General features: G+C 37.8%; 1 protein-coding gene across 2 annotated transcripts in view; it reads left to right on the forward strand.

The window, feature by feature from the left end:
- SPATA6 (spermatogenesis associated 6) overlaps window positions 1-27,284 on the forward strand; it is a 129,095-nt gene that overhangs the window by 98,689 nt on the left and 3,122 nt on the right. The window contains exons 11-12 of one of the 2 annotated variants that reach the window (XM_008265284.5): window positions 1,225-1,324; window positions 21,016-21,107. In XM_008265284.5, coding sequence (XP_008263506.1) covers window positions 1,225-1,324; window positions 21,016-21,107 — 192 coding nt within the window. The remainder of the gene's footprint in view (window positions 1-1,224; window positions 1,325-21,015; window positions 21,108-27,284) is intronic. The other variant, XM_008265285.5, reaches the window with a different exon arrangement.

A 27,284-nucleotide genomic window follows, 5' to 3' on the forward strand; every position in this document is an offset into this window, starting at 1 on the left:
TCATGGCTAGTGATACTGAGCATTTTTTTCATACATTTCTTGGCTATTTGTATTTCTTCTATATGAGTATTGTCTGTTGAAGTACTTTGCCCATTTCTCAACTGGATTGGTTATTTTTTTGTTAAGTTCTTTTTAAGTTACTAATATATCTGGGATGTTAATTCTTTGTCAGATAGGTGTTTTACAAATATTTTTTCCCATTCTGTTGGCTGTCTCTTCACTCTATTGATCATTTTCTTTGATCTGCAAAAGCTTCTGAGTTTGTATTCTGTAAAGTATATTATGTAAACCATTTATCTTGACTAATACTTAAACTCTGTTTAATAATATGCCAATGTAATTTTTAAAGAACAAACTAGGAGAAAAAAGGCAAATGTATAGGCAACATATTAACATTTTACCTATTTCTTTAAGGAGGAATTAACAACACTTCACTTCATATAAATGCATTATAATTAGATCTGGAAATTTTTATCATTACATTTGTAAAACAAAGTAATTTAATTGTACTGATGTCAGTTTTGAATTGCAGAAAGATAAGAAAGAGGAATGGATGCTCTATTTCTTTTATGACATCTTTAATTCTAACTCTCAGACTCAAACTAAGTCATATTTTTCCTACCTATTATTTTAAAATACATTTATCTCATAGCAGAGACTTAGAGAAGTGATATCATCTGTGTTGAAACGGGACAATTTAATTTCTTGGTTCCTTGTATTTTGAAAGAATAAAAACATGACTAGATTCTATGTAGTACTTTCTTCTGTTATCTGTGTTTTGTTTCATTTGAAAGAAATTTATTCTGTAGCTTAAAAAGAGCCTGATTAAATTACTTAAGAATTAACAGCTGATTTTAAAGGTGTTGTACATAGAATTATTGTCCTAATATGAAAATCTGTTTAGAGGTAAAGTTCTAAAAAGTTATGTATTTAGAGCATTCAAATAGTCAGATGCATAGGCATGTTCTCTTAAATGCATGCCAAGCTTGTGATCAATAGCATTGTACTTGCTGTGATGACTTCGGTACAACTGAGAATCAATACCTGATTTTATATCTGACCCTCAGCCTTGGTCAAAGGGAGAAACTACATTATTGTAATCTTACATTGTTATACCATAGGAGTAATAAAAGCATGGTTTTTTTGTCTGGTATTTCAGAATTTGGAAAGGCTTGTTTTTATCTCCCTTTGTCTACAAATTGCCTTTGTTTTTTATGCTTACAGATTTCATTCTGATTGGTGTTCACCTTCAAACTGCGATGAGATCCATGACCGGGTAAAAAATGTCTTGAAATCACATCAGGCTCATCAAAGACATTTATATGTTAGTTTCTAAAATTTTATCTTGGAGACTTTTTATAATAGGGCAAGAAAACCACCAAAGATGCTTAAAACTTGCAATTTTTATAGTCACTGGGAAGAGATAAAAAAAGCACCATATCAGACTTCCTGTTTGACCTGAGTCATGCCAAGTATTTGACATAGGTCATCTGAGCTATAAACATCCTGAGTGATAATTATCTTTTAAAGAGACAGTGAATAGTGACTTCATGATACTTATTTCACAACCTTGAAAATAGGGAGTCTTGTTTGTGACCCGGCATAAAGCAACTCCATTCCCTGCAAATAGATTTTATCCTAAATGGTAACTTGAGGAAGGAGAATGAGAAGAATATATTTTGAAGCTGATTTGTACATTAATTAAATATTCAATTGAGGAAAAAATAGGTTGGGTTGGTCATATTTGATATTAGAGAATATAAATAGGAGAATGTTTTCCGAGCTAAGACAAATAAATATGCATGGAAATTGGAAAGAAATAATGACAGTATATTCTTTTTGTATTTGATTTCTTGTATCAATCATTAGTTTGAAAAACAAACATTTATCATCAGCATCATGTTGGGCATTAAACTTAATCTTGGGTATCTAACTGGATTATGTGACCTTGGGATGAGTTTCAACAATTTTAAGCTTCTATTTGCATACTGTTTTTAAAATTGATTTGTTTTCAAAGTATAATATACATATAGAAAATATACAAGTCATAATAATAGCTCGATGAATCTTAATAAAAACAACAGACTCATGTAAACTATCCACCAGACAAGACACAAAGCATAATCAGCTCTGTAGAAGCCCTAGAAAGTTTGCCACTTAAAGGGTGGTTGGTATCTAATGTGAAGCACAACATTATTTTCTAAAAGCAAGATTAGTACTAATGCTTGTTTGAACTTTCTATAAATGACATTCTAAGGTGTCTACCCCGTTTTGTTGTAACTTTATTTCTTTTTAGGCCATAGTTCACTCTTGCAGTTCTACAGCATTTGGCTGTATCAAAGTATTACCATGTGTTTATTAATTCCTCTGTTGATGGACATTTGGGTTGTTTCTTGTTTCTTGTTTATGGAAGTGCCATGAGCAGTTAGCACATGTCCTTAATATTTGGGTATCTGCTTACCACTGAAATTATACAAAAGATATATGTACATTCGGCTTTAGTAGATACTGCCAAAGAACATTTCATGTGGTTTTAATAATTGACTCTCCCACTTCCAGCGCTGGAGAATTCTTCCTCTTGCATATCCTCACTGCTTAATTGATTATGTGTGAGTGTATACATACACACACGCATGTGTGCCCACTTATATTTCACTTTGACATTCTGATGGTAAAAAGTAGTTTGTCACACAGTTGTAATTTTCTGGTTCCTGATGACAAGTCACTCTTCCCAGTGAGTCAGTATTGCAAGTTTTAAGTATCTTGGTAACTTGGATAACCTGTTTTGTGAATGGCTATTCAAGCACTTTGCCTGTTGTTTTTTTTTTTAACTGGATTGTCTACATTACATTTTTGGTATAGAGTTCCATGAACCACAAATCAGAGAAAACATGTGATCTTTTTGGGTCTGACTTTTTTTCACTAAGCATAATTATCTCCAGTTGCATAATTTTATTGCAAAAGACAGGATTTTATTATTTTTAATGGCTAAATACTATTCCATCGTGTATATTTACCATATTTTCTTTATCCAGTCTCTAGCTGATGGACATCTGGGTTGATTCCGTATCTTAGCTATTGTAAATTGAACTGCAGTAAACATGGGGGTACAGTTAACTCTTTCATATGCTGATTTCATTTCCCTTAGGTTGGTAGCTAATATACACAGTACAAGAAAAACCCAATATATATGAGTGAAATTGACATCTTCGAATTGATTAGTTTATAGCCTTTGTCAGCAATATATATTGCTGAGAATTTATCTTTGCACTTTTTAATTATGGAACTGCTTATTTAGTGGAATATTGAGCCTGTAATTATAAAGTAAATTAAAAATGTGTTATCGCAAATAAAAAAGAATGAAAGGGGGGGGAGGAAAGGAAGTATCATTATATTCTTAGAGTTGTATTTATGAACTACTTGAAATCTGTTCTGTTTATATTAATAAAAAATAAATTCAAAGAGTTATATAGATTCTTGATGTGAGTTCTTAGTCAGATACATCTGTTTTAGTTTTCTTTTTCCACAATGTGGTTTGCATTTTTGCTTTCTTAATTGTATCTTTTAAGTAAAATTAATTTTCAACTCTAATTAATACAATTTACATATTTTTCTTGTTTGATTAGCATTTTTATAGTTTTTATTTACTTTCAAAACTTTCTGGTGTTCTCCTGTGTTTTCTTCTAAAGACTTTCTATTTACTTTAATATTTAAATATATGACCCATTTGGAATTTCTTTCTCTGTATAGTGATAACTAGGTGTCAAGAATCAAGAAAATAACAAATTTCATGATTATATGTCTCCCTATTTTTCTTCCAATTTCTGTTAATTCTATATATAATGAAGTTATATCATTGGTTGGATATAGATTTCAGAGTGTATTATGGACCATTTATTGTGAAATGTTTCTTTGTATCTCTGGAAGTACTCCTTATTTATACTATGTTTTGTCTAATATTTGAATAGGTATAAAAGCATTTTTTGGCTAGTGTATGCATGTTGTAAATTTTTACAGTCTCTGTTTTTATCATATACTTAAAGTCTGTATCTTGTAAGTAGAACAGGAAGAACAGGAGATTTTTTTTTCGAGAATGAAAATCTAGTACTTTAATGGAGGATGTTGTGGTTTTTGTTTAAATTAAATTTATGGTAGTTCATTTTCTATTTATTACTTGCAATTCATTTTTTACCATTCTATTATTGTTTGCCCTATTGATTTCACCATGCATATATGATAAATTATTTATATTTAAAATATTTATTTATTTGAAAGTTAGAGTTACAGAGAAAGGAGAGAGAGAGAGAGAGAGAGAGATCTTTTCATTCACTGGCTCACTTCCCAGATGGCCACATGGCTAGGGCAAGGCCAGGCTGAAGCCAGACGCCAGAAGCTTCATCCGAGTCTCCAACATGGATGGCAGCGGCCCAGACACTTGGACCATCTTCTGCTTTTCCAAGGCCATTAGCATGGCGCTGGATCGTAAGTGGAGCAGCTGGGACTCAAACCAGTGCCCATATGGGATGACAGTGTCACAGGCGGCTGCTTTAGCCACATGCAATAACACCAGCCCTGACAAATTATGTATCTGATGACTTCTCAGATAACAATGAGACATGAAAACATTTAACACATTTAAAGCTAATTCATTTTTGCAAGTCTATTATCATATACTAATTCTATACATATAAAGCACACTAATTATTTTTGTTCCTATAGTGACATTTATTCACTTATATCACATACTTACCCTATTATTATTCATTCTTTCCTGTATTTCTCTGTTTCCATCTGTATTCTAGAATCATTTTTCTCCTGTCTGAAGAATTCTATTTAATACTTCATTTTGTGTCAGTCGCCTGGATAGGAGTTTAAAACATCTTGGTTTTACTCTTCTTTATGTAAAATGGCTTCACTAGATACAGAATTTGAGGTTGGTAGTTAATTTCTTTGACATTTAAAAAAGCCATCATTTTGTCCTCTGACCTTCTTTGTCTCCTTTGAAAGTCACCTCTTACTTCTTTGAAGTTTATAGGTTTTCCCTCCTTTGCTGTGTTTAAGATTTGCTCTGAGGCTTTGTGGTTAGTAGTTTGAATATGATACATGTAGATGTAGTTTTCTTGAATTACTTCTCCACTAAGTTTGCAGGACTTATATGCATTGTCTGTTTTGGAAAACCCTTAGTTATTATTTCCTTAAACATTGCTTTTGCTCCAATGTCTCTTTGCTATTCTTCTGAAACTCCAAATAACACTTATCTAAGGGTAGACTGTGTCTCTTGTATCTTGTACATATATACATATATATCATTATTTTTCCCTCCAGTTTAGATATTTTTTTAAAGATTTATTTTATTTGTTTGAAAGAGTTACAGAGAGGTATAGACAGAGAGGTCTTCCATCCGCTGGTTCAGATGGCTGCAATGACCAGAGCTGTGCTGATCCAAAGCAAGGAGCCAGGAGCTTCTTCAGGTCTCCCACATGGGTGCAGAGGCCCAAGGACTTGGGCCATCTTGTACTGCTATCCCAGGCCATAGCAGAGAGCTGGATCGAAAGAGGAGCAGCCAGGACTAGAACGGGTGCCCATATGGGATGCAATGCTTCAGGCCAGGGTGTTAACCTGCTGTGCCACAGCGCCAGCCCCTGGACAATTTTTTCAACCATCCTCTAGTTTACTAATCCTGTCTTCTGTTGGGTTTAAGAGAGGGAAGAGATGTGCAATTCGGGACATGCTCAAGCTGACTTACCTCAAACGGTAGAGTTAGAAACATACCAGGGGATTCCAATTCAATCCCATCAAGGTGGCATGTACCAATGCCATCTCACTAGTCCCAGTGATCAAATTCTGTTCAGAATTGATCATAATGATAGGACTAAGAACCAGAGGGATCACATAAACAAGACTAGTGTCTGCAAATATTAGCTGATAGAATAAAAAAGGGAGAGAATGATCCAACATGGGAAGTGAGATACACAGCAGACCCATAGAATGGCAGATGTCCTAAACAGCACTCTGGCCTCAGAATCAGCCCTTAAGGCATGTGGATCCGGCTGAAAAGCTCATGAGAGTATTTCAAGCATGGAAAGCCAAGACACTCTGGCAAAAAAACAAAACAAAACAAAACAAAACAAAAACACCTAAATGAAAGATCTCCGCGAGTGAGATCCCAGTGGAAAGAACGGGTCATCAAAGAAGGAGGTACCTTTCTCTGAAGGGAGGAGAGAACTTCCACTTTGACCATGGTCTTGTCTAAATATGATCAGAGTCGCTGAACTTAGGGGGCTTCCATAGCCTTGGCAGCTCATGACAAGAGCCTAGGGTGATTACTGATGCCATAAACAAGAGTGTCAATTTGTTAAGTCAACAACAGGAGTCACTGTGCACTTACTCCTCATGTAGGAGCTCTGTCCTTAGTGTGCTGTACATTGAGATTTAATGCTATAACTAGTACTCAAACAGTATTTTTCACTTTATGTTTCTGTGTGGGAGCAAACTGTTGAAATCTTTTTTTTTTTTAGCTTTTATTTAATGAATATACATTTCCAAAGTACAGCTTATGGACTACATTGGCTTCCCCCTCCTCCCCGATGATTTCCCTCCCACCCGCAACCCTCCCCTTTCCCGCTCTCTCTCCCCTTCCATTCATATCAAGATTCATTTTCAATTTTCTATATATACAGAAGATCAAACTGTTGAAATCTTTACTTAATGTATGCTAAACTGATCTTCTGTATATAAAGAGAATCGAAAATGAATCTTGATGTGAATGGAAGGGGAGAGGGAGTGGGAAAGGGGAGGGTTGTGGGTGGGAGGGACGTTATGGGGGGGGAAGCCATTGTAATCCATAAGCTGTACTTTGGAAATTTATATTCATTAAATAAAAGTTTAAAAAAAAGAAACTACTTGAAATAGACTAACTTATCAAGAAATATAACAAAGAATAAATTAAGAAAAAATAATCTTAACAGTTGAATGTCTATTAAAAAATTGAATTTGTAGTTTAAAGACTTTCAAAAATTAAAACTCCAGACCCAGATGTTTTCTCTACTGCATTCTAGCCAAAAGTTTAAGGAAAACACAATACCAGTGTTGAAATGTTTACACTAAAAGCAACCTGAGTACCAACTCTGGAAACTAGCCATCCTTTTGTCTCTATATTTATTCATAAAGTATTTATTGAGAATTTTTTCCCAATATCTGTATGCTGTGTACCTGACACTGTGTAAAGCATGGGGAATATTTTTATGAAATCAAATTTCCCACCTATAAGGAATTTACATAACCCAATTATAATTTAATAAATCAGTAAATGAATATGAAACAAAAAAAATCAATGTGGTACAGTGTCCATGTAGACCTAAGGGTAAGAGACCTAAGCAGAACTTGGCATGTTCTTCTAGGGCAAAACAGAAATTGGTTATATAGGAATAATAATTCTATTAAGTGTTTACTGTCATCAGGCATTGCGTATGTATTATTCCATTTCTCCTTCTGATAAACTGATGTTTACTCTTTAAAAGATGAGGACACTGAGGCTTGCAAAAGTTAAGTGACTCATATAAGGTCATGTAGCTACTTTAGTTGTAACCCAGATAATTAATACGCTTTGGTCAACCATAAAGCTGTACAGAGATGAACACATACAGTACAGTCTGATACACACAAACCCAGTGATATGCCCAAACATGAGCATGTAAAAATACAAACAAATGACAACCATGGGAGCATACATGTTCAGTAACAGAGATAAGTAAGCACTGATGTAATACCAGAGAAAGACACTGTGAACTATGTATTGAAACCTGTGTTTCCTGGGAACCGGACAGACCAAAGTCCATGTCAGACATACCTGAAGAATGTTCACAGGCCGGGTATACAATCTAAATATAAACACTGGCTGGTGGATTTTTTTTTAAACTTCACAAAGAATTGATTTGAATATCAACCTGTTCTAAGATTGTGAAAGGGTCCTTTCTTTATGAATCATTAAATATTTAACTTGTACTGAGGTGATTAAAACATAAAATGTCAGAAATTTGACAATAATTAATAAGTGAAGAGAAGTCATCTTAAGCAAACTAATGGAAGTCAGTGATCAGAGAAGATTCTGTTAAAAATAAAACCCAAAGATAAGAATGGCGCAAACACCAAGCATCCTGATTTACATGTTATTCAAGGATACATAAGTTGCATAAAACCAGGTCATGTTACAAAAAACTCCCAAGTACTGATGCCTTTTAGCAGAATTAAGAAAATGCATGTGACTTAATCCCATCAGCCTACCCTGTCTAGAAATGCATTTTTAAAAAATAAAACTCACTGTAGAAATTGTAAGGAACTTCCAGTTAAAGCAGAAAATTCCTGTTAAGCCAGGTCATGGAAAACCAGGCTGAAAGATTTAAACTTAATCCTGTAATCCAAGAGTAATGACAGCAGATGTATTCAAGGAGCTGATTGATTGCAAGCTGACTCCACTAGAGTGTATAACCTCTCCATAGGAAGTGGCTGCTACTCCGTTCCAGTTAATTTCTGCTATATAGAATTTCAGATATAGTGTTGCCACATCTTCTAATATTTTTTTGACAGGCAGAGTTAGACAGTGAGAGAGAGAGACAGAGAGAAAGGTCTTCCTTCCATTGGTTCACTCCCCAAATGGCCGCCAAGTGAGCCACGGTGCCGGCATTCTAATTATTTTTGAAGGTCTGATTTCTATATAAAGTTGTGTCAACTAATTCAAATTAAAAATACAAAACATTTTGTGTGCCAAACAAAGCACTCATACCACCTGCTGGTTGGCAATTTCTCCTCTGGAAAGTAGGGATTCTCCCATGTTTCAGTGTTTTACTAATGTTTTTAAGAAAATTAATTCGCAGGGCCGGCGCCTTGGCGCAGTAGGTTAATCCTCCACCTACGGCGTTGGCATCCCATATGGGCGCCGGTTCTGGTCCCAGCGGCTCCTCTTCCAATCCAGCTCTCTGCTGTGGCCTGGGAAAGCAGTAGAAGATGGCCCAAGTGCTTGGGCCCCTGCATCAGCGTGGGAGACCTGGAGGAGGCTCCTGGCTCCTGGCTCCTGGCTTCAGATCGGCATAGCTCCTGCCGTGGCCATTTGGGGAGAGAACCAGTGGAAGGAAAACCTTACTCTCTGTCTCTACCTCTCAATGTATGTAACTCTACTTCTCAAATAAATAAATTAAAAAAATCTTAAAAAAAAAAAAGAACTCAAGAAGATTTAAAAAAAATTTGCTAACATTAAGTGATCAGTTGGCTTAAGAGAAGAGTATGAATTTGGTGTGAGATTTGCTGAAACAGTATAGTGAAAGAATAAATCAGGGAGGCTATTGATCTGCCAGGGACTACAAATTGTGATTCAAGTTTTAGTTCATTGAAGCTGATTTATAAGTTTAGCTGAAGTTACTACTACATGCCAGGAACTGAACTAAATGCTATTTTATGAAGTCTCTGAATAACCAGTCTTTTGTGCAAGTTACTTGCTCTAGTTTTCTCACAGGTTTCTTATATTTATGGATTTAGAATATATAACATACTTAAAATGATAGCCAAGTAAAAGTAACCAATAAATATTAGATGTTCTCTAAAAATTGCTTGTGCTGGCAGCAAAATGGAGATTTTACACAGAGTTTATTTATTTACTTATTTAAAGATTTATTTATTTATTTGAAAGGCAGAGTTAGAGAGGAGAGACAGAGGGAGAGATCTTCCCTCTGCTCGTTTACTTCCCAAATGGCCACAATGGCCAGGGCTCTGCAAGGCCAAAGCCAGGAGCTAGGAGCTTCTTCCAGGTTTCCCATGTGCAGGGGCCCAAGCACTTGTCCATTTTCTGTTGCTTTCCCAGGCCATTAGCAGGGAGCTGGATCAAAAGTGGAGCAGCCAAACCCATGCCCATATGGGATGCCGGCCCTGTATTTTAATTGCAGAGGTAGAGATAAAGAGAAATAGACAGCACCCAACTGTTGGTTCTCTTCCCCAAATACCACAACAGCCTCAAGTTAGGGGCTGAAGTTGGCAGCCAAGAACTCAATCCAGCTCTCCTATGTGGATAGCAGGAACCCAACCACTTGATCCATCACTTGCTGCTTTGCAGGGTGCGTAGTAGCAGGAGGTGAAATAAGAAATGAACTGAGTCTTGATTCCAGGCATGCTGATAAAGGGATTACATGTTTATAAATGTGAATTATATCATTATTAAATGTCTTTATTTCTTGTAAAAAGTATTTTCTTTTGGTCTTTCATTCCATAGTACCATTGCTAAAATAGCTTTATTTAATGTTTTGCAAGAGATATCCGTCTTTATCACTATACTCTTAACTTTTCTGTTTACATTTAAAAGGAATTTTAATTGCATGTATTGACTTTTCTATACAATGTGGCAATTAATGTCTTTCAGTTATAGTATATAGTCTGTCATATTTAATGCCCCTACTGAAATAGTTGAATACAACATCCAAATATAAATTCATAAATTTATATTCTGATTTTCTTCTAGTCTATCTGCCTTTGGATTGTTAAACATTATTATTTACTTTTTTACCAGTTATTATAACTTCTTATTGTTCTGGTTAACTTTATTTTAAAAATTATTTATTTTAAAAATTAACAGTATTCTTAGTAAAATTTAGTATAAATGAATACTTTAACTTTATTCCTGAATTGATATGCTGTTGTTATTCCTGTGTTTTTATTATTGGTACATTTCAAGCACCATATTACATCATTATATTTTGTGCAAGCAATACTCATTTCAATGTAACATATATTACCATTTTGTAGTTTTTTCATTGGTTCCTGCATCTCCAAGCTTCCTCTATGATTAGTTACTTCTTTCATCTCAGAAATTGTTTGCTATTTCCTTTAACTTGGGAACTTCCTAGAGCTGAATTTACCTAAATTTGTTTTTGGGTTTTTTCATTTTTGTGTAAAAGTTCCTTTATTGTACCTTAGGTTTTAGAAGAGTCCCCCACCCTTGTGGTGTTTAATTTGGGTGTTACTTTCTCTGATCTTTATTGTTTTGGTAGAGAAATAGGCTGTTGGTATTCTTACTTCCTTCAACACATAGTTTAAAAATTATAAGCTTTTAAAATTGATGAAATTGATCACTTGGACTAGTGAGATGGCATTGAATTAGAATCCCCTGGCAGATTTCTAACTCTACCGTTTGGGGTAAGTCAGCTTGAGCATGTCCCAAATTGTACATCTCCTCCCTCTCTTTTTCCCACTCTTATATTTAACAGAGATCACTTTTCAGTTAAATTTAAACACCTAAGAATAATTGTGTGTTAATTACAGAGTTCAACCAATAGTATTAAGTAGAACAAAAAAAAAATACTAAAAGGGAAAAAGTGTTAAGTTGTACATCAACAGTCAGGACAAGGGCTGATCAAGTCACTCTTTCTCATAGTGTCCATTTCATTTCAACAGGTTTCCTTTTTGGTGCTCGGTTAGTTGTCACTGATCAGGGAAAACATATATTTGTCCCTGTGGGACTGGCTTATTTCACTCAGCATGATATGCTCCAGATTCCTCCATTTTGTTGCAAATGACCGGATTTCATTTTTTTCATGGCTGTATAGTATTCTATAGAGTACATGTCCCATAATTTCTTTATCCAGTCTACTGTTGATGGGCATTTGGGTTGATTCCAGGTCTTAGCTATTGTAAATTGAGCTGCAATGAACATTAATGTGCAGACAGCTTTTTTGTTTGCCAATTTAATTTCCTTTGGGTAAATTCCAAGGAGTGGGATGGCTGGGTTGTATGGTAGGGTTATATTCAGGTTGCTGAGGAATTTCCAGACTGACTTCCATAGTGGCTTTACCAGTTTGCATTCCCATTCTAACCTGGGTGAGGTGAAACCTCATTGTGGTTTTGATTTGAATTTCCCTGATTACTAGTGATCCTGATCATTTTTTCTTGTGTCTGTTGGCCATTTGGATTTTCTTGATTAGTCTATCTAAGATTTGATTAGTTTTGTTTATTTTTTAAAAGAACCGTCCCTTCATTTCGTTTTTTTTTTTTTTTTAAATATTCAAATCTGGGGCCAGCGCTGTGGCACAGTGGGTTAACGCCCTAGCCTGAAACACTGGCAATCCCACATGGGCACCAGTTCTAGTCCCGGCTGCTCCACTTCTGATCCAGCTCTCTGCTATGGCCTGGGATGGAAGTAGAAGATGGCCCAAGTCCTTGGGCCCCTATACCCATGTGGGAGACCCAGAAGTAGCTCCTGACCCCTGGCTTTGGATTGGCACAGTTCCAGCCATTGTGGCCAACTGAGGAGTGAACCATCAGATGGAAGACCCCTCTCTCTCTCTGTGTAACTCTGACTCTCAAGTAAAAAATAAATAAATCAATAAAAAAATCTATATCAATTATTTGTGCTATGAGTTTTTTTATTCCTTCTACCAATTTTTGGGTTGAATTGATCTTGTTTTTCTAGTCCTTTGAGATGCAGTGATAAGTTCTTTATGTGAGATCTTTCTCTCTGTGTGTGTTTCACACAGGCATTGATTGCTATAGGTTTTGATAGGTTTCCATTTTCACTTTTGTTCAAGAATTTTTTTTATTTCCTTCTTGATTTCTTCCTTGATATATTGATTGTTCAGGAGTAAGTTCCAAATGTCCACATATTTGTGTAGTTTCCAAAATTTTTCTTGAATTGAGGTGAGAAAAGACACAGTTCTCAGTCTGTGAGTGCCGACCAGGGCTAAATGCCTTCGGGCCTCTATCAGGTGCTGGGTTTCCATAGAGCAGGCTGGGGTTGGAGCTCTGAGGTACAGTTCTAATAAGCTCCCTCTCGGAACTTCCCTGTGGGCATGACTAGAGTTTCAGTGGTGTGGGGAGTGGTGGCTGAGCCACCTGTCTGGAAACAACAAACATTCACTCCACAGGAATGGGCCTAGGAACCAGGGCACAGAAGCGCAATCCAATTGAATGTTTTTGCAGGGAGTCTCGCCCTGGGATTCCATTCCCTGTCCCTCTCCTCTAAGTAGCTGCCTCTCTTGCCTGAGGCTCTTTGGAGCTGGGGGAGTGACATGCCAACTCATTCCTGGTTGCAGTTTTGTCAGTGCAGCTGGATTTTAGCAAGATGAGGCACTGTGGTGGCTGACCTGTGGCTCTTGTGAAGGCGCTGTGGTATGTGTATGGCTGTTCAGTGGCAGCCAGATCGTCTTACTTAGTCACCGTCTTGGTTCCCATCCCTCCAGCCTTTCTTTTTCTGTCTCTGTACATTTGATAATGCAGATTTGTCTCTAAGCTTGACCTTAGGTACATGTCAATTTTGGTTTTACATCTTTTTTATCACCCACTTGAAAATATTTTCTATTTGGTACTGCAATTTCTTCATTGCTCCATGGTAATTAAAATTCCATCTAGTTGGATACTCTGTCTTTTGTTATTCACAGCTAGCTTACTTCCCAGACGGAGAACATACTATGAATTACTTGAAATGTATTAACATTAACATTTCCTTAAGACTTGATATATAGTCAGTTTTAGTAATTCTGTTTGTGTTCATAGAGAGCATATACCCCATCATTATGGGGTACAACATTCTATATAAGTACTACAATATCACATTTATTAATCATATTGTTCTGAGCTTCTCTGTACTTACAGGAAAGACTACAAAACTTTTAATGCATTATTTACCCCCTTCAATTAATCATTAAAATGTTCTGAATTACCATAATGAGGAAATATGTATCTACTTGAGATAGTAAAAACTAACAATGAGGTCACCTATTCTGCTAAAAAACCTTTTTTATTTTAAAAAAAAAATGGCTTATTGAAATATAATTCACCATCATAAAATTCACCCAGTATGTTTTCATATAGCAAGAAAATTGTTCAACTTTTACTACGTCCAGTTTCAAAACATTTCATCATCCCAAGAAAGACATCATGTACCCTATCAGAATCAAACATCATTCTCCTCACTCGACTCCAAGGCACCCACCAGTGTAATTCTGCAGATGCCTGTCTGGAAATTTCATAGGAATGCATTTATTCAGTATGTGGTCTTTGTGACTGACATCTTAACTTACTGATGTATTAAAGACTTGAGTATGATATAGCATCACTCCATCCTTTTGAAAATTTATATTTATTTTGAAAATTTATTTATTTATCTGAAAGGCAAAATGTGACAGAGGAAGAGGGAGTGAAAGATCTTCCATCAGCTTACTCAATTTCCAAGTAGTTACAATACTCGGTGGTGTGCCAGGTCAAAGTCAGGAGCCAAAAACTCCATCCTGGTCTCTCCCATATCAGTATCAGTGGCTCGTGTATTCGGGACCAGAAGTTGGATCCAGAACAGAGCACTGGAACTAGAATGGGCACTCTAATATGGAATGCTGGTGATGCACACAGAGGCTCAACCAGCTATGCCACAACACTGCCCCCCTTTATTAAATGGTTAGACAATACTCCATTGTATGGGTAATACCACATTTTGTTTCTCCATTCACTGATTAACAGTTAGACTAATTGATTTGGGTGGTTGCCACTTTTTTGGTTGTTGAAAATCATGCTACTATGAACATTTATATGGTAAATCTGAAATTTACATGGTAAATCATGAATAATAGCCAAATTATTATCCAGAGTAACTCACTATTTTACATTTAATACCAGCAGTGATTTGAGGATAACTGCTCCCAGTATCTTTGCTAAACTTTCTGTTTTTCTCAGGATCATCTTCCTAATGTGTGTGATGTGGTGTCTCCTTGGAGTTTTGATTTGTATTTCACTAATGACTAATGATTTGAAACATCTTTTCATATACTTCTTGGCAATTTGTGTATCCTCTTTGGAGAAATATCTGTTCAGTTCTTTGGTCATTTAAAAATTTTATTACCTTTTTATTATTAAGATCACAGTGTGTTTTCTATATAAAGCCTTTTATTAGATCTCTGATTTGCAAATGTGTTCTTCCATTCTGCAGGTGTCATTTCACTTTCCCCATACTATCCCATGCAGTACAAAAGCTCTTAATTTTGGTAAAATACAACTTTATCTATGTTTTCTTTTGTTGTCTGTTCTTAGGATGTCATATCTAAGAAATCAGTGCTTACTCCAAGATCACAGCTTTTCTTATCTATGATTTCTAAGCGTTTTATTGTGGTAGCTTTTAAATTTATGTTATTGATTCATTTGTATTTGATTTTTTAATTTTTGTGTGAAGTAAGGAGTCCAAATTAATTGTTTCACACTTGAAAATATGATTATCCCAGTAACATTTGTTAAAAATACTGTTCTTCTCCTCATTGAATTACCTTAGCACTTTTGTCAAAAATCAATTGAATATAAATGTGTGGGTTCATTTCTAGATTCTCAGTTACACATGTATACACACACACATACACACACACAAAGGTGGCATCCATTCAAAAGCCCTTGTGTGATTAAGTAGGGTGTCCATTTTCCCAGAACTGAATAGGGACCTAGAGGAACATCCATCCATCCTTGTTCCATATACTGGATAAAAAACAAAGTTTGTCTTTCTCTGTAGACAAGCCAAGCCCACAAGAAAAACAGCAAAAACAGCACCTATAGCTTTAGAATTTTGAGTTTACAGCACAAACCAGGACATGGAAGATCTTTTAATATTAACCCTTCAGTTGTTTAATTTGTACATAGTTGTTAAATGACGGAATTTCCGGGCCGGCGCTGCAGCTCACTAGGCTAATCCTCCGCCTTGCGGCGCTGGCACACCAGGTTCTAGTCCTGGTCAGGGCGCCGGATTCTGTCCCGGTTGCCCCTCTTCCAGGCCAGCTCTCTGCTGTGGCCAGGGAGTACAGTGGAGGATGGCCCAAGTGCTTGGGCCCTGCACCCCATGGGAGACCAGGAAAAGCACCTGGCTCCTGGCTCCTGCCATCGGATCAGCGCGGTGCGCCGGCTGCAGCGCGCCGGCCGCGGTGGCCACTGGAGGGTGAACCAACGGCAAAAGGAAGACCTTTCTCTCTGTCTCTCTCTCACTGTCCACTCTGCCTGTCAAAAAAAAAAAAAAAAAAAAAAAAGACGGAATTTCCTTCTGTTATTTCTTGCTAATTTCGTTTCATTGTGGCCATGTAACATTTTGTATACCTTTAAGTTCTTTCAAGTTTAGTTAGACTAAATTGTCTAAATGTGATCTCTCCTGGAGGATTTCCCACATGTATCTGAGAGAATGTATATTCTGCTGTTCATTGGAGTGTTCTGTAGATGCTGTTAGGTCTAGTTTCTGTGTTAGGTCTAGTGCTGTTCAGTCTTCTGTTTCGTATTGATCTTCTCTCTGTTCTATCCATTGCTGAAAATGAACTACTGGATATTAAACTTTCCTAATTGTATACATGTGCTGTTGGTTCTGCTTCTCTGAAGAACCCTGGCTAACACAGCATGAGAAACTCCTGCAAGCCATCACAAGTTCATGGTCTTTATCTCCAGGAACTCAAACAAGTTATCGAGGTGAAGATACTAGAAAAATCCCCTCCTGACTCTGACAGGGGACGAAAAGCAATCCATCTGAAATATACCTGTGACTAATCCTACTGTGCGGATGGAAAGGTTTCATCAGTCTTTCCCAGAGCCGTGGAGCAAGCATATTCCTTTCTCTCTCTAGCACCATCTAACCTTCCCATCTCACTGAGGGGTCTGAGGAGCCATACAATAAGAAATATTTGTGAGGCTGCAGACCAGACAGCATTTTAGGTCCACTGAAATACTGTGATTTAATTGTAATGTTAAATAATGTGCCCCCCTTCCCCTATACCTTACCAACGCATAAACAGGCTTCTAGGATAACAATGGATTATACAGCTAAGAGAGCTTCAGGATGCGCGTCATATCTGCTGGAGTACTTAGGGAAGACCCACGTCAAGAGTGGAAACAAAAACAAGGACACTGGAGGAATCTGCAGGCTCTTGCATTTATAGCTTCAGCAAGCATTAAGCACAGAGTAGCTTCTAGCAAGGTTCCCATCAGTCCTTCCTCCACAGGTCTGTTTTCATCGTCTCTTATTCTGTACAGTTTGTATGACTTTGAAAATGAGAATTACAGAGTGCAATAAAAGGCAAAAAACAACCGAATTTGAAGAGACAAGGCAAGCACCAGATGCAGACTTAGATATGACACACATGTGAAATTATTACGCCGAAAGTTTGAAATGACTGTAACTAGTATGTGAAGGGTTCTAATGGAAAAAGTGGACCAGAACACAGGAGAGATGGACAATATAAGCTGAAGAAGGGAACTCTAAGAGAGAATTTAAAAAGGAAATGGTAAAAATAAAATAACAAAAAGAGTGGAATGTAAATAAGTGCCCTGGCAAGAAAAACAGCTTGATACTGGAAAGAGCACTGAGTTTTGGGGCATTCTCACTTTCCCAGGCCCCCTTAGCTGCTCTTTAGCCCCATGTTAAAAACCAACAGCCCATGAACTCAGTGTAAAGCGACATCCTGCCTACCATTACAAGGGGCAAATACAGTTGGGCTTTCTTGAAATACCCTTTCCAGAGAAGTGTCATTACTGACCTGTCTGGAGGTTGCCGGGGACACCTCTTTGGTAGTTTGGAACAAAAAAGAGGATAATCAAAAAGCTTAAAAAAGAAAACTATATATATCCATAGAGACGGTGAAAAGCTCCCTCATATTCCCGGGATTTTAGAAGACCATATAGATTTGTAGGACTGTGCAGATATCTAAAGGCATTATAAATGATGAAGGAAGACCAAAGGACCCTGAGCTATCAGTTTAGGCTGACATTAAGGCTCTGCCCTCAAGAAATTAAGGCTTAGCCCCACACAGCCTCTCCAGCAAGTACCGGGAGACTTAATGGTTTGAAGAGCTCACGGAAATATTTGTCCAGTCATTACCTGACCTCTTAGCTAACAGAAGAAAGATACCAGGGATCACCCTCAAAAAGCAGCAAGGATTTTACAGTAATAATTCAGAACAACTGTAATAAACAGCAACAACAAACAGTGGAAAAGGTGGGAAAGGCAGTCAATGGAAACTGTCCCCAAGGAGCCCAGACCCTGGACTCATTTTAGACAAAGACCTTGATTTGATTCTATGAAATAGGAATGGACATTTGGAATAGTAGTTGAAGACTCACTTGGTAAAACCACATCCCGTAACACAGGGCCTGGTTTTGAGTCCTGACTCCACTCCTGATTCCAGCTTTGTGTTACTGCAGACCCCTGGAGGAATCAGGTGATGGCTCAAGTAGTTAGGTCCCTGCCACTTATGCGAGAGAGCTGGATTGAGTTCCCAGCTCCTGGCTTTGGTCTACCTGAGCTCTAACTCTTGTTGGCATTTGGGGAATGAATCAGTCAGTAGGCAATCTCTCCCTGTTTGTCTGTCTCTATTTCTCTTTCTCTGTCAAACAAATAAATGAATAGTTTTTTAAAACATTATGTTAGTTCCAAGCCAGCTCTCTGCTGTGGCCAGGGAATGCAGTGGAGGATGGCTTGGGCCCTGCACCCCATGGGAGACCAGGATAAGTACCTGGCTCCTGCCTTCAGATCAGCGCGGTGCGCCGGCCGCAGCGGCCATTGGAGGGTGAACCAACGGCAAAGGAAGACCTTTCTCTCTCTGTCTCTCTCTCTCACTGTCCACTTTGCATGTCAAAAAAAAAAAAAGAATAAAAATTAAAAAATAAAAAAAAACATTGTGTTAGGGGTGAGCATCCTGATGCAGGGGGTTAAAGAGCTGTGTGGGCCACCAGGCATCCCATATTGGAGTGTCTGTGATTGACTCCCACCCCTGCTTCCCATCTATCTTCCTGCAGAAAGACAGAAGAGACGGAGAGATCTCCCATTCACTGGATTCACTGGTTCACTCCCCAAATGCCTACAATAACTGAGACTGGGCCAGGCTAAATTGGGAGCTGGCAGCTCAATCCAGTTTCTCCCACATGGGTGGAAGGGACCCAAGTACTTGAGCCATCACCTGATCCCTCCCTGGATGGACACTAATACAAGGCTGGAATTGGCAGTGGAGTCAGCACTCAGATCCTGGCACTCTAAAATGGGATATAGGATGGAGGTGGTCTGTGTGCATTCCCGGGGCTCTTAACCACTATTCTGAGTGCCAGTGCAAATTGTGCTCTTCCTCCTCTCAAGATAGCCATTTAATTTCTTTCCTTTACCTTGTTTTTCACACTTACTAATGTTAGTTACTTTTTCTGTGTTGTTAATAAAGTAATAATTACTTCATTGCCTTATCAAAGTGGATAAATACATGCAACATTCAACTATATGCTGTTCAAGAAAAATATCTAATAATAAAGGTTAAAATAAAAGCATGAATACCATTCAAGCACTAACTCAAAAAAAAAAAAAAAAGATTGTTGGCCAGCGCTGAGGATCACTTGGCTGATCCTCTGCCTGCGGCGCTGGTACCCCAGATTCTAGTCCCGGTTAGGGCGCTGGATTCTGTCCCAGTTGCCCCTCTTCCAGTCCAGCTCTCTGCTGTGGCCCAGGAGTGCAGTGGAGGATGGCATGGCCCAAGTGCTTGGGCCCTGCACCCTCATGGGAGACAAGGAGGAAGCACCTGGCTCCTGGATTCGGATCGGTGCAGCAAGCTGGCTGTAGTAGCTATTTGGGGAGTGAACCAACGGAAGGAAGACCTTTTTCTCTGTCTCTCTCTCTCACTGTCTAACTCTGCCTGTCAAAAAAAAAAAAAAAAGGTTGTTTTAACTGTATTAATAGACCAAAATAAATTAAGGGAAAACAAGAATCAGTTGGAGTTAATTTTATAATGTTAAAACCTAGAGCAATAACAATTCTAAATGTTTATGTATGTTTTCTGTAATTTTTAAATTTTGCCTATTATTTGTTGCTTATATTTTTACTCTTCCTGATTTTATCCTGTCAGCAAACTTTTTTTTGAAGATTTATTTTATTTATATGAAAGAGTTACAGAAAGAGGTAGAGACAGAGAGAGAGGTCTTCCATCCGCTGGTTCACTCCCCAGATGGCCGCCAACAGCTGGAGCTGAGTTGATCTGAAGCCAGGAGCTAGGTGCTTCTTTCGGATCTCCCATGTGGGTGCTTGGGCCCAAGGACTTGAGCCATCTTCTACCACTTTCCCAGGCCACAGCAGAGAGCTGGATGGGAAGAGAAGCAGCTGGGACTAGAACCGACACCCATATGGGATGACGGCGCTTCAGGCCAGGGCTTCAACCCACTGTGCCACAGCATCGGCCCCCTGTCAGCAAACTTTTAAAATCATTTTTCGTCATAATCTGTGTTCACCTGTCTTTTCACATCAAATAAATGAACCCCTTATTAATACTAAAGTTTATCTGTGCTTCCTGCTTCCTTTTGTTACTAGTTTTCTTTAAGTCAGTTCCTGTTTGGCTGCGAACAAGGGTGTTGGCTAGCAGGCGCAGAAAGATAATTGATATTAAATGATATAAACAACATGCATAGGAACTTACTGTAGATGATACAGTTTACAAAGCTTTCTCTTCAGAGTCCTCTACCCAGAGCCCTTGTATGTGTCTACTAGAAGGTAAGAACAGGCTGCTCCTGCAAGGTAGAGCAGTCCTTACGTGTTTTCGTTTTAACCTTCTTAACTTTCTTTTTGCCTTTTCTTTTTTGTACTGCGTTTTGGCTTATGATGCATAATCCCAGGTTATGTTCTTTGTAAGTCATAGGTGCACATAAGACTGCTTGTATTAACATGATTTTTGTCAAATGCTGAGGAGTCAGAATGCAGAGTCTTTTTGGAAATTGCATGACAGTATGTAAGATACTGTTAAGCTATATATCTTAACACGTCCATTCCCATTCATTCATTGATCCAAGAAGTATTTAGTGAATGCTAGTCTTTGATAAGCAGCATTAACAAAACTATAATAAAGCTATAGTTTTCTTCAAAAAATATAATGAATTCTTTCTTACCCTTTTGTTTCTTTCCTAAGAAATACAAACATTTGAATAAAATTCTTATAATGGGGGAGGATAAGATACAAAGGAAAATGAATCAATGAAAATATTTATTTATTTATTTATTTTTAGGATGAGAGAGACCCAGAGAAAGACGATGAACTGGAACTGAAAAGAGGTCTTTTGTACAGAGACTCTGCCTATGACAGTGACCCCGAGTATAGGTATGCCCTTGGTTAACGCTGTGTCTTTTTACAGCTGATATACAGATAACTCGTTTCTTAATCTTATGAATTTGTGGGGACTTGGGACTCAGAAGGGTTCTCAATAATTAATTTTTCAAAATATGTAAGTTCTTATTAAAATATTGTAATGTTTGTATTACTGAAATTTTTAATGAAAACAAATGTAGTCAATTAACAGTGATTCCTTGCATTCTACTTAAGATTTATTTGCCGCTCTGCAAATCCACATGTTTAAAGCTGCATTTATTCTAATCTAAAAAGTTTCCATAACTTTAGACCACAAGTAAACCTTTTTCTTAATAACATAAAAGCATGTTCGTTTAGCTTAAAATTTTAGAAATGTTGGTTATAATAATTTAGTTTTTGCAAGGCTACACAAGCAGGTCCTTTGAAGACTTCTGAAAGCTGTGTCAGTCGCCATAAAATGCAATATTAAAAAGTACTAAAAACTGCAAAATGCCAGTTTATACAAAGTTCTCTGAATCCTTGGATGCTCCACAACCATATGGCCATATGGCTTTTACTTCTTTTTACCATATGGCCTTTACCTTCCTGAGATTCCTTAGGAACAGTTATAAGAAACAAGACTCAAGTAATGGAGGATGTTGCATTTCTAACGGGGGTTTTGCCCAGTTTACCATCTGTGAGCACATGGAGATATGTGTGAGTGGGACTCCTTTTCCAAAGTTACTCCCTCCCAAGCAAGAAGTGGCTTTGACCTATCATTAAGGCACGTAGTATTTTATAGATGAATTATAATATATAGATGAAAGAGAAACAATCCAGAGAGGAAAGGGAAGTTTCAGAGGGTACAACCATTCAGAAAGAAAAAAATTCTTTTTTTACTCTTTGTTGTTCTTTCTTAAAGCCGTGTTCCCTAGATTGTTGTATGGATTAGCATTACAATTTTGGGTTCTTAAATGAATTAATTTTAATTTGAGTAAAAATACATGAAGTTAGAAGAAAGAATGTAATTTTCAAACTTTTGTATGCATAATAATTCGCTAAACACTTCTTATAAATTTGAGATTTCCACTCCCTACTCCATCTGTTGTGGTTCCTACATGGAGACCTTAAATATGAAGAAATACAATGGATGATTGCTGAGTGAAATAAGCCAGTCCCAAAGGGACAAATACCATATGTTCTCCCTGATCGGTGACGACTGACTGAACACCAAGAGGGAAACCTGTTGGAGTGAGGTGGACACTATGGGAAACGGTGACTTGATCAGCATAGCCCTGACTGTTAATGAACAACTTAATACATTATCCCTCTTAGTAGTTTTTTTGTCTGTTCTACTTAATATGACTGGTTTAGTTCTGTAATTGATGCACAGTTATTCTTAAGTGTTGAAAATTAACTGAAATGTGATCCTTGTTGAACATGGGAGTGGGAATGGGAGAGGGAAGAGATGTATAATTTGGGACATGCTCAGGCTGACTTGCCCCAAGTGGTGGAGTTGGAAGCATACCAGGGGATTCCAATTCAATCCCATCGAGGTGGCATGTACCAATGCCATCTCACTATTCCAAGTGACCAATTTCAGTTCACAGTTGGTCATGGTGGAGGGACTAGGAGTCAAAGGGAGCACATAGACAAGTCTAGTACCTGCTAACGCTAACCGATGGAGTAAATAAAGGGGAGAGTGATCCAACATGGGAAGTGAGATACTCAGCAGACTCATAGAATGGCAGATGCCCTAAATAGCACTCTGGCCTCAGAATCAGCCCTAAAGGCATTCGGAGCTGGCTGAAAAGCTCATGAGAGTATTTCAGGCATGGAAAGCCAAGACACTCTGGCAAAAGATCTCTGCGAGTGAGATCCCAGTGGAAAGAACAGGTCATCAAAGAAGGAGGTACCTTTCTCTGAAGGGAGGAGAGAACCTCCACTTTGACTATGACCTTGTCTAAACAAGATAAGAGTCGGAGAACTCAAGGGGCTTCCATAGCCTTGGAAACTCATGACTGGAGCATAGGGAGATTACTGATGCCATAAACAGGAGTGTCAATTGGTAAAGTCAACAACAGGAGTCACTGTGCACTTACTCCTCATGTAGGATCTCTATCCTTAATGTGCTGTACATTGTGATTTAATGCTATAACGAGTACTCAAACAATATATTTCACTTTGTGTTTCTATGGGGGTGCAAACTGTTGAAATCCTTACTTAATGCATACTAAACTGATCCTCTGTAAAAAAAAAAAAAAAAAAAAAAGAAAGAAAGAAATTATCAATTCCCAACTTGACTCTCACTGGGATTAAACATGACAATAGGTCTGCTCTGATTTCATCATCATTTAAAAAAAATCATCTATTATTTTTCACTTTATGTTTCTGTGTGGGAGCAAACTGTTGAAATCCATACTTAATGTATACTAAGCTGATCTTCTGTATATTAAGATAATCAAAAATGAATCTTGATGTGAATGGAAGGGGAGAGGGAGTGGGAAAGGGGAGGGTTGTGGGTGGGAAGGACGGTATGGGGGGGAAGCCATTGTAATCCATAAGTCGTACTTTGGAAATTTATATTCATTAAATAAAAGTTAAAAAAAAAAGAAATACAATGGATGATTCTAATAGAGATAGATTTTAATAGATCACATTTTTAAAAGCACCATTCTCAATTCAAATTTTGCCATAAATTTCAGTGCTGGTTCTTTTTCTCTGTTTACCAAGCAATGTTAATGACTAAGTTTGATCACCCAGGATTGTTATCTCTCAAATGAAAGAGTTAAGCAGAGTATGAAAAACATTGTGCTTGCACATTTTGAGATCATTTTATAACCCTTGTCATGTCTCTCCTACACACATATTCAGACAGGTGCAATGGAGGGCCAGTCCTTCAAGACCTTTTACAAGTGTTTTAATAATAGTTCCAGAAGCTACTAAATTGATCAAGACTTATTTCAGTTTTGTCTTCAAGTCTTATTATATACTAAGCCAGAAAGTTATTCCCATTTTACTTTCCTTCTAAAAAATGAAAGAACACACACTTAATTACCCCCTTGCTGTTCCTGAGAACTAAATGGGCAGAAGTGAGAGGCAGTTTGGGTTCTTATTATCACTCCAGAGGAGACACTTGCTGATGTCTGCATGGACCCTGGAATGAATGGGTGAGGAGCTCAGCAAATCCCATCCCTAAAAACAAATAATAAAAATGGACAGAATTATACAGAACAGCAATTTAAGAACTCTGAAAATTGACCAATGCCATATAAGAAGTTAGGAAACATTTATCAAGAAAATCTATTGAACCTGAGTAAGAACAGTGGCATCTGTGGCATTTTAACTTGGAGCTTCCATCTCCTTCCACTGCTCCTCAGTTCCATGGCACAAGGGGAGCAGTCGTGTTGAAAGGCAACTCTGATACCAGAAGGACTAACTTTATGCAAAGCAGAACGTTCTTTAGTAATTGTTAATTGGGGCATTAACAAAAGTGATAGTGATCCCACTGGCAGACAATCAGGGAATATTGATTGGGACAGACAACTGTCCTTTACTGTCTTGTTGGGACAGGCAGTAAAGATCCCCAGGAAAGATGGCCAAATTTGGCTTTGATAAAGTTCTCCTTCCTCTGGTTGTCTAGAAGGTTATGTGCATGCACAGGGCTGTACAAATGCTCATGGACTAGAGAGGGCCCTAGTGAGCCACTAATCCATGGCTTAATGTGAAGTCTTTTGGGGGCAGAAAGTAATATCCAGGGCAGACTTGTAGACTGGATAAACTCTGAATATATTCCTCAGGCCACACATAGGCCATTGGCAAAAGATTAAAGCCTCTCAGGCTTACTGGCTCTGACTAATCTTCAGCTGATCACTTAGCTATACTGACCCAGGGTAGCTCTTGGGAAGCCAGGCTCAACAATAGAAGCAATGGAAAACAAAAAAAAAAAAAAAAAGAAGCAGGAGACACCAGCTGATATACGGTGAGAGGGAAGGAGTCCACTGCTTCAGTATATGTTTACCTTTTAACAGATGAAACCAACAAGAACTCTGGTAAGGAGGTTGGAATGCAGAATTGCTGTAGTATTAATCAGAAATGTCTGGTTTTCAACCAAAGAATTGAGACATGTAAACAAACAGGAAAGTGTGACCCATACTCATGAAAGACGAGTTAGTAGAAACTCTTTGGGAAAGCTCAGCTGTTGGATTCAGCAGACTTATACCTTATCAATACTTACAATTTGAAATTGTTCAGTTTTCTGTGTTTTCCTGGCTTCTGTCCTTTTTTGTCTTTTTTCCTAACACCATTGTAATAATTAATTGCGGACTTTCTATTCAAGTGGCAGGAGTAAGTTGGTGGGAAAAAATGCCGTGCATTTAATGAAGTAACAATATCATTCCTGCTTTTAAGATAACTTTTATTGAGAACAGTCTGGATTCAGTATTATTTAAAATTTGGTTGTAATTTATTAAATGCTTTTCATGAATGAATACTGAAGATATTATTGGTAAAATAGAGAAGTGTTGTTTTTTGAAAGCCTATTGTTATAATAGGGTATCTTAGTGTCGTTCGCACACTTTAAACTTGTTAATATACCCAGCAATAAAGTCAAAATTGACTCACTGTATTCGCACGTCACTAGTTAGAGAGCCAGTGCTTCCATGTCTAGAAGTAAATATTGTGTTTAGGATTTTGATTCTCTTTGTTTGGTTCCCATATTAGGGCTACATTCGCATCTGTATTTTGCAATTCTGACTTCCAGACTGAACCAATCCCCAAGTTATCGTCAGAGAACCATAGTACTGCTTACAAAATTACAAAGCTTTGTAATTCATTTATTTCTAAGGATTTATTTATTTATTTATTTATTTATTTGAAAGGCAGAGTTACAAACAGAACCAGAGAGAGAGAAAGAGAGAGAGGAATCATCTTCTATCCACTGGTTCACTCCCCACATGGCTGCAATGGCCAGAGCTGCGCTGATCCAAAGCCAGGAGCCTGGAGTTTCTTCTGGGTCTCCCACATGGGTGCAGGGACCCCAGGACTTGGGCCCTCTTCCGCTGCTTTCCTAGGCCATAACAGAGAGCTAGATTAGAAGTGCAACAGCCAGGACTTGAACTGGTGCCCATATGAGATGCCGGCACTGCAGGTGGGGGCTTTACCCGCTACACCACAGCACGATCCCCACAATGTAAAATAAAAATAAATTCCCTGCCAATTTTTGCCAGCTCTAAAAGTTGTCTGGGCCACTTTAGCTCTCTCTCTCTCTGTGAACCTTAGCAGGATCACAGTTGGTCCTGAGGTCCTTTCTGAATCCTATGCCTTGTAAACACTGAGGTTTTATTGTAAGGCAGTTTAAGTTTTGAAGAAAGGGTGTGTTCTCTAATGGAATCAGAAACAATACAAACCTATGCCTGGTAACAATAAATATAGCACTTCAGATAGTGATTAAGAGTTTGGTTTTCAAATTGGAAAAGACCCACAATGTGATTTTAAAAGTTAGTAACCCTCCTACAGTTCACCTTTCAGAGAGCTGGGTAGTGATATGTGTGTTAGAAACTCAAATTGAGTAGGTTTATTACACTAGAACTAGCCTGGACATTAAACAAAATACATAGATTGGAGAAGAATGTTATTATCTAGCCAGCAGTATGCAGTAAAGTTGATGACTGAGGGCAACAAAGAAACCAAAATATTTCTGTGTTTTGTGACATACCTAACATGCGGCTTACTGAAAAAGAAAACACACGCTTACACGGGAACGCAGCACCAAGAGTTCCAGTTTCACAACTAACAGAAGTAACTTCATGGAACTGAGAAGGCACGGGAGGAATCTGTGTGAAGTGAAATTCTAAATCTGTGAAGAAGATATTTGTCACGTTTAGTAGCCAGGATATAAGTTTTACATGGCACAAAATTCATTATCTCCCCTAGGCCTAAGAGGTCTGATTTATAGCAAGGATTTCATTTATTGCAGTGGAGCAATTATTTATTTAAAAACAACTCAGTCAACAGTTTATCAGTATAGTAACATTATAACTTTGGTATCTTCGCCCTTCATTGCGAGTTGCGTGTTGCTTCACTATCCCATTACTCGCCGCCTAGTGCTGAGCTACCTCATCGGTTTCCCTTGCCTTCCCTTCCCTGCCCTTCTTTCCACTAAAGCTCTGCAGCCTACAGTGCATTCCAGTCACTTCAAAATTGGATTCT

The sequence above is a fragment of the Oryctolagus cuniculus genome, chromosome 7, assembly GCF_051225735.1.
Source record: "Oryctolagus cuniculus isolate XC-2025 breed Fujian yellow rabbit chromosome 7, ASM5122573v1, whole genome shotgun sequence".
Taxonomy (NCBI): domain Eukaryota; kingdom Metazoa; phylum Chordata; class Mammalia; order Lagomorpha; family Leporidae; genus Oryctolagus; species Oryctolagus cuniculus.